General features: G+C 31.4%; 1 protein-coding gene across 1 annotated transcript; it reads right to left on the reverse strand.

The window, feature by feature from the left end:
• Positions 1-610: 610 nt before the first annotated feature.
• Positions 611-6,240, reverse strand: LOC124364454. Its single transcript, XM_046819951.1, has 2 exons — positions 5,494-6,240; positions 611-2,005 (listed from the first exon to the last, which is right to left on the reverse strand). The coding sequence occupies exon 1, from the start codon at positions 6,078-6,080 to the stop codon at positions 5,592-5,594; it is 489 nt and encodes a 162-aa protein (XP_046675907.1). The 5' UTR covers positions 6,081-6,240; the 3' UTR covers positions 611-2,005; positions 5,494-5,591.
• Between the last annotated feature and the right edge of the window lie 3,176 nt (positions 6,241-9,416).

Raw genomic sequence — 9,416 nt, forward strand, 5'->3', positions numbered from 1 at the left:
AATAAACAATTCAGCTTTTTTAATATTACTTACTTTTTAAATTTAGATTTTTAACCTTTTTTACTTTTATGAAAGCCAATGTTAATCAGCAGGAAACTGAGTACCACACTGTGGGATAAGCGACAGTTACATAAAAGTTTTAATAGTTTGAGCAGGCAAAGTTTTTTTAAGATGTATTCAAGACCACTCATATGGTCTTTTTCTACTTTACTAATAGCAAGTCTCACACTATTCTACCATACTGCTGTATAAGTTCATAATAGATTCAACAAGTCAATTCTCGATTTCGCGGATAAAATCCCAGATATTAAAAAATATCAGTAACACTTGTTTCAATTACTGGTAGGTAGTTGGTTACTCACCAGTCACCACTGAGTGGGACAAATGTAATATTATGTGTCCAATACGAGCCGCAACTCAGCATGCAAGGCAAAACCGAGTGCAGCCTCCAAAGTAATAAATGAGAGCAGAATAATCTCTCATCATGAGTAACTGTTATCAGGTAAAGTAAATTAATTAAATTCCGTGTATATACATTTGAGTAACTGATATTTAAAGAAACTACTGTTAAATCTGTAAGCGGGAGTGTAATAAAATAAGGTCAATACTTTTCTGTGTTTGTATTTATATTGTACAATATGTTTGCATGTTGCAATGTGTGCATGTGAAACCACAGCCTCCTAACTAGTAGAGCTATAAAAACGGGAGTCACATTAGCTTGTTTATTTCAATTTTAGGCATATAAAGCAAATTATATTTATAACAACAAAAAAGTACCAATCTTTCAAGAACCAGTTTTTTCAACCAAACTCAAAATTCATAACTCAGGAATTGTTTATCCACATTTATATACTACTTAGTTACAAGTGTACTGTTTTGGGTATAAAATATTAGAATCGTTTTAAAAAATGTTTTACTAAATTACAATCTCATATTTTACATATTTTTATCAAGCGGTTAAAATATTCGGCAATATTGTTGTAATGGAGCTTTTAAAGCCGTTATCTTCTGATTGTAGTTCTTTAAACTACATTAATATTAATGGCTCCTACTCGTTTGAAAACGGAAAACACCAGACTGCCGGATCTAAAACCACAGTGATCTGTAGAAAAACATTGTGTAGAGCCGATCAGTAAAACAAACACAAATACTGCGAGACAAGCTTGAATGACGAATGGACCACGTGTGTGTGGCAGGCTGTGGAGTCTATTGTGTCTAACGTTCCCTTGTACTGGTTATGACAGACCACAGGATGTGTGGGTAGATACACAGGGTTTACGTTATCTATTGAGAGCACATATGTGTCACTTTAAATTGGGTTTACTTGGCCGCCAAATCCTTCCCCAGCTATACTCCTATGATTTACAAGTCTTAAAAACATCAATAATAAATATATGGTTGATGATCTTACTATTTTAGCCCGCTAACAATATATCAATACACAATATTCAAAAATATTCAAAATTATCCATCTTCTAACATTATATAATAAATTTATCAGAACTAGATCGGTTCAGAAAAGAAAAAAAGTTAGAAAATTATTTAATTCGATCACTTTAAATGAGAGCATGGTCTGTCTGTACTTTGTTTACAGGCTGAAGAAACTGCGAACTGAGAGTAAGCTTAAAAGTTTATTAGCACTGTAAAGTGGCTGAACGTCTACTGAAACCAGTAGCGTGTATAGAAAATGTTTTCGGAGGTGGCTGACACATTGGGTAGTGAAGATCTATGAGATATCCTACGGGCTTCAGGACCCTACATGTTGTTGAGCTTTAAGACCTAGTAAGTGTGTTATAATCCGTGGATTTGAAATTTTTGTTTTTCTAAAGTTCTGAAGCCTTTTCTTTATATACGTTCATGTCTGAAACTCTGGCACCTTGGGCAGTGGGGGGCACCTAATAGTTGAAAAATATCGAGGTCGTCGCCATTCCAGCAGATCCAATCAGTGTTGGAGGGGGAGGGAGTTGCCCGCTGGAGCTATTCACGCTATATTGTATTTCTGTAACTGTTAAAAGCAAAGCGTTAATTTTTAAAGCATTTACTGCGTAAAATTATAATATTTAAATTAATTTCATATAAAAAATGGTCTTTGTTATAATGCTGTATCTCTTAACGCAACCAGACAAATTTCAGTATTAGAACAAAATTAACTATCAAGAGAATATGTATAGTGTAAAAAGGTTTTTAAACATACTTTTAGTGTCAGTATTTGTATAATAAAATACTTATTATTACGTTGCAACTTCTAACAATTAAATATTGATTTATAAACATCTTGAGTGTCACGTCGCGTTGTCATAGCAGATGTGATGAGAGAAGGGGATAAGACAAGTAGAGTGCTGTTTACATAAGAGTTCGTACAGTATTTCCATGACGGTTTAAAGCACTACATGCACACCTAAAACCTCTACAGAAATGTTTATTAACCCTTTGAGTGCCACGGGTATTTTCAGAAGGCATATGCATAAAGTGCCACGCTGTTTTTCGCATATTTGTAAGCTTTTGGGAAAAAAAGCTGTTGTAAAATAACTACCAAACAGATTTCCATCATTTTGTTGTTGTTGTTTTTCTTATTAAATGCAGAATATGATACATATCGTTACAAATAAAATTTTATTTATAAAAATATAAAAATTTCAGTATTTATAAAAAAAATTTAATTTTGTATAAAAAGTTAAGTTTCGACCTAATTTTGCGTGTATACGGTATTTTTAAGATTTTTTTTTCTTTATACCATGATAAAGGCCATATGATTCTAAATAAAACCCATGTGTAATATCTTATTCTAGAATTTTAAAAACATAGCCATTATATGTATTAACAAAATGCTGCCCGGTACCGTCATTTTATAAACTGTACTTCATTTGTCAGAGTTTAGAAATTACTTAGTAATGATGTAGTTTTCCCAATAAATCTAATAAAACATTAATACAACACAAATAAATATGATTAGTAAATTTAGAAACAAATACTTCCTAACATATTTACGTAAAAGTTTACATTTACTAAATAATAACCCTAATAATATTTACACTGAAAATTCACGTTTTTCGCTTGAACACAACTCAAATCATACATTACTTTTGTAAAGAAATACAGTAAAATACTGTATAAGTTAATATTTTATTTTGTTTTTACTCAAATGCTTGGTTATCGGCACATAAACAACAAGAAATGCCGTTGCGCAACACGGTACTCGTCCGCTACGTCGCGTAACTGGAAGACAGAATCATCGTACAGGTACTTATCACAGCCCACTATTTTTGGACGAGTTTTCCTTATCAGAGATCAAAATAAACTTCATTATACGTTCCTTCTTCCATAATGAATCTAAAAATACTCGATGAGTCATACTTCCTATCTCCAAATCGGCTCCAAATAGACACACGAATGACCTGACATTTTCGAATAATGAAACGTTGTTCTTATAGTTTTTTGATTTAATTGATTGTCGTAATAACTTGTAAATTCGAAAATAGGTTAAATAAAGTCAGTTGTTCTTAATACTATAATTTATTTTGTCCCCGATAAGGAAAAACTCGTCCAAAAATAGTGGCTTCTTGATAAGTACCCAAACAACATATGTTTCACAGATAAAATAGTAGAGAAACAACATAAAACTCGTATTTATGATAGTTTGAAACCTATTGAATACAGCCATCTGATTATTTGGCCAACATAATCTTGTACTATATGAAATATTATCGAAATACGAAACGTCAAAATTGGCGACGCTGGCACTTTATGCACTTTTCGTACCGTCAAAATTAGCGACGCTGTGGCACTCAAAGGGTTAAACGTAGAACCATATTCGTACATGTAATTGAATTAGTTGAAATATTACGCTGCGTTACATATCCTCGAAACGTGTTGTAACGTATAATTTTACACTTTTATAATGTAAAACTATCTCCGACCATTTCCATTGGGAGGCTTGGTGAACTGTAAGATAAAATCAGATCTAATATGTCGTTGATGTGTGCTAGTACGGAGATGAAATAAGGGGTGGAGTGTAAATGAAGGGATGTAATTTTTACTGTACAATAAATTACATTTATAGATTGCTTACTATAACTGTAAAAAGGAAATGAATTTTCGTTTTATGTGCAAAAAATACAATATAATAAAAATCACAATATTATTAATATGCAAATACTAACATGGGGTTTTCTTTCGTGAATGATTTATTTTACGTGTCTTTAGACATAATAATTTTGTGTATTAAGGATTATGTAGTGTTATTTTGCAGTTCAATTAACACTACATAATTGATCAATTAGTTTTATGAGACGATTAATTGTATCCAATACGTCCATTGGTTGAATGTACCATGCTGAGATATCTTTTCAATGTACCATCCAATACTTAACATATATTTTCCTATCCGGATGACTGAGATGAAGCAGGATAAACATGATGTGGCTAAGGAAAATACATAAACTGGCTAGACGAGCGAAGGCAAAGTTGATATGTTTGATGTTTTAGCAAACAAAATTACTTATGGACGCAAATCTCTGTTGTTATTTTTTCAATTCTATCTGGTGTGCAACGGCATTTGTCTTGAACGTATTGACTTTTCATCATTCAGCGTTTTACATAAAGTACATTATTCGAAACAATCTGTTATAATACTAGATTAATATTATTTGTGGCACAGTTTAACAACTTTTTAATATTTACAAAGCTGCTATGTAACCATACAACGAATTAAATTGTTACTTCAACTAAAATATAAAATAACATGAGAAACAAATGTAATAGTTGCTCACAGAATAGCAATTATAATTTGTGTATGATCACAGATAAAGTCAAACATGACTCCGTTCTTAACGATTAGCAGATTAGCAGACCCACTCTAGTCTAACGCGGTATCATATTAATTATTTGAGTTAAAGCTTCAGGGAATTCCATATTTTTATTTATTTATGATCTAAGGAAATACGTTTTTCGAATTTAATAAAATTTATGAAAATAAAAAGTTGAAAATGTTTTATTCTTAACGAAATTAAACTAAAATAATGCAAAACGAGTAAATACCCTGAAACTATAACTCAAGCCATACTATACAATTTTTAATTTTAATCTCCAATCCTTTATTTTAGGTCTGAATAAAAATTGCTTAAATCGAATACTTATAAATTGCTATAATTTCACATGGAGTAATACAAAATTTGCTTCAAGATTTTTTCACGGAAGTTAATTTATAGGTCTATGGAAGTTTCTAAAAAAATTCAAACCCAAATCGATTGCACTACTTAAATGTATATAATACATTTGCTAGAACAAATGCAATGTCCAACATTGCTAAAATTAATATAATTATTCTGGTCAGAATTTTATCTGTACAGCCTTATCTTATTTATTATCAAAAAGCAATTTCAATGACCCCTTACTCATTTGGTATGATTATTACGTGTTTATTTTAGTTTCAAAATTATGTCATCAAACACCTCAACTGTTTTTATTTCAATGTAAGACTAGTTTCATACTCACTTGTATACTTTTTTCCAATACAATCCACATATATAAACGAAGTTATATTTAAAACTGGGAGAATGGTTTCAGAATCTTTACTTCACAACAACAGCAAGCTATTTTGTTGAAGTTTGTGAACGAGTCATGTTCCTTGGCAGATCTCCTACGCTAGTCCTGCCCGCCTTGAACTGTCTTGACCACCTCTGTATGGTACTCAGAGGAAGACTCTTTCCGAAGACTGCTCTCAGGCGCTCAAATACCTCTTTGGGCCCTGCCCCCTCGGCGGTGAGGAACTGGATGACGACCCTCTCCTGCAAGCGAGGGTCCAAGGTCCAAGAGAGTCGTTCTTCAGACCCCGCCACATCCTTCAGGTCCCTCGTCTCGTTCCCAAACACATCCTTCAGGCGTCTCTCGATCTCGTCCGGAAGCACTTTCTCCTTCGTCAGGAAATGTATCACCACACGCTGTTTCACACCCACGTCCACATCTTTCAGTTTTGTTTTCTTCGTTCCTGCCACTGAAGCTGTTGAAATCTCGAAGAAGAAGAAAATAAAAAGAAGAGGAAATAACCTGCTGGGAATGTATACAACTCTGACATAAAGCATAACTTGGAAAAATTAATTTGTTTTGAAATACTGATTCAAATAGTATAACAAATCGTATTATTTAATGAGCACAAAAGAAATAAATATTGTTTTTAAACACGCATACTTTAGTTGAGATTATTAAGCATAACTTGGATTGAAAAAATACTTTGAATATTTCGACCATACTATCAATGCAGTAAAGATAAGCTATAATTCATTGCAAACGTCATATTATTGACATCAGATAAGATTTATTGACGTAGATGTAGGTCAGATTATCAGATTGTTTGTAGGTGAGATTTAAGTTGTATATTCGTCTTCTATTTTAATTTTATTTTCGGGACTATGTTGCCTAGGTAAATTCATTTAATATACGGAACACTTAATATTACTGTTTAAGAATTTATTTTGCTACAAATTTATAACTTAAATTCTGTTCTACTGCATGAGTATTCATATTCAAAACAGTTAAAACAATTTCATGGACCATACCTTTTTTTAAATTTTAGTACATTGCACGCATTGTAGAATATAGAATTAATTAATTTATTACTTTTACCGAGTTACGTGTAAAAAATGTCATTATGAACAATAGTATTTTTTTCGAAATGAACTACAATTTTATATACTGTATGTCAATGTATTTTTTTATTTATGATTGCTAATTTTACACAAGTCTTTAATGAAATTCCACACCCATCAGCTCACAGTTCTTTTCTAAATATTAAAAATATTTCAGAACATTTTAATATGACATAAACCTATTAAATAATGATGTCCGTAACGAATGACGGAAAAAAGGTTTTGCTTAGATGTCGGCACACAGGGCTACAATATAGTTATCTCTGTTTGTTAAGTTTTTCATTCATTTTCATTTAGTTTTTTCATTTACATATAATACAAATATAGTGATAATATTATACACGAGAAGGTCCCACATGGGCAAAAGTCTGTGTGTGAGAACCGAGTCCATCTTCACTAGAGGTGGCAATCACAAATAGTATACTAATATACAATGTAAAGTTTTGAATAATATTAAAATAGTATGATTTAAAGATAACTAAAAATAACTAATTGTAACATACTCTGTTTGGATGCATATTAACTACATTCAAGCAGTGTAAAAAGTGATAATTTAATCAGTTATGATAATGAAACTACATGACAAAGATGCAACAAATTCTATTATATGAAGTTATATGGCTATATATTATGTAAGAAAACATACGAGATGAGCTTAAAGAGTGCGCAAGAAACATTATTTTAAGAGCTATAAAAAAGGAAAAGAATAGAAAAAGAAAAAGATAGACAGAAACTAATCGTTTTATTGTTGTCAATTTTATAGAACCAACACTATATCGAAATTAATGCATTCCTTCACAAGGAAAAAAAACGCACGCACGGCTTTTCAGTACAAATGTATGTAGAACACATTTTATTATTTTATACATTAGTTTCTAATGATTTGAAAGTGTTCTCATTCATATCAAGGAAAAAAATAAGTAGAAGAGACCAATACAGAACCACTTCATCACTCGGCAGCGTGTTTGAGTCAGTTTCAATTGACAGAACTTTGTTTACTGTTTCTTCGATGGATGAGAGTTCTGCAGTGAACGTTCTTACTGAACTTTATCTTTCAAATCCGTCTTGAATACTGCCTTAGACTTTTGTTGGCTATATCCCAATAGTTAATCAGTTAGTAATGAAATTCATTAATTTATATAATCCATATATTTCATTTCCGATTAGGTCATGAACAGAACTAAAACCTAATAAAACCTTATTAAACTAAAGTATATAAAACACAGTATACTTAAAATATTGAACTGAAAAGTTCGTAGTTCGCAAAGATGTCCTTGTTCAATGTTTCGACAGTTTCATAAACTATGTCCTATTACTAACATGTTTAACGTGTCTTAACATGTTTTCGGAAATGCTTACTTTACGATAGCTTCAGATCGTTTGAACTACTGGTTCTCACGGGTTTTTTTATTACTTTTTATGGCATTTCATTAATAAGGGTGTTGCTAAGTTTTATTTTGTAAATTCTGTAAGCCAATGAGGTTTATATATATATATATATATATATATATATATATATATATATATATATATATGGATTTGGCTACAGATATAGTATTTTAGGTATTGAATTTTTACAGCGCAGCAATGGAAACTATTGAAAAATAAGAACTTCATTTTTTTGTTCCTTCTAAACCTGTATTGTATAAAAATGTTCATTTATAAATGACGATATACTTCGTAGGTCAGCATAAGCAAGACCTATACGGAGGACAATACGAGAGAAAAATATTTTCTTATGGTAAAATATTTAACTGTACAAAACGAAATTCAGCTAACGTCCAAGAAATAAAAGATAATTTTAAAAATCGTTCTTCTTGTCATAACAAACCAAATGCCTAAGAGTGTCATGGTTTATATTACCAAGTATAAGATCTATAGTAAAGTATTTATACCTTTATAAAGCATATATCTTAACTTTTTCTGGCTAGGTTGTCCGTTTGAGGTCAGGTTTGCGGCATTGTACTCTACTAATAAATACCGTACCTTTAATTTTATATGCATACCTACATATGCTTATGTTTAAGATTTCGTTCCTACTCCTTATGGGCTGTAACTCTGAGGAAGTAGCTGGTAACTGGATATGTGTTAGAATGTTTGTTTTTCCACGCAATTTAGTAGGCGTTGCACGTGTATGACCACCATTGGATTGAGTGAATTTTATTTCCGACGTCAATGTTGAGTTTGCCTCGTTGCCACGATCAAGGAAATGCGTTAAAAGGTTATTTTTACTAAATTACTTCGTTAGATAGTAACATTATTTTTTAGATCCAATACTTAACATTTGATTAAAATGCACAGCTAAAAGTACGTTAACAATGACACTACGCGTTTGTTTCCTTTTTAAATGGAAAACATTGCAAATATTTTAGAACATTTAGAGCTGGAATTAGTACGTTAATTCAAAAGCACAGTCCAGCGAATTTTCATCTAGCATAGTTCTTTGCTGACTGCTTCAAAGGGAGTCTTCCGTGTCATATTCTAACCATTTATGTTTTGGGATATTTCTTAAAATAGATAAGTACTTATCTAATCGCTCAAACCTAAAACGAAGTTAAATATATTTTCTCTCACTATAAATGTAAGCAAATTATAAATAATAACCAATATTTACACAGAACAGTTGATAACATTAGAAATGCTGTTTTACTTAATATTTCAGAGCTTTAGAGGGATATGTTGCTACTTTAAAGACCAGTGGGGCGTAGCTCGGAGAGATTTTAGAAATAAGAATATGCATATATTCATTACAGGGACCTTAAGAATCCCCTT

Source organism: Homalodisca vitripennis, chromosome 6 (genome assembly GCF_021130785.1).
Source record: "Homalodisca vitripennis isolate AUS2020 chromosome 6, UT_GWSS_2.1, whole genome shotgun sequence".
NCBI lineage: Eukaryota > Metazoa > Arthropoda > Insecta > Hemiptera > Cicadellidae > Homalodisca > Homalodisca vitripennis.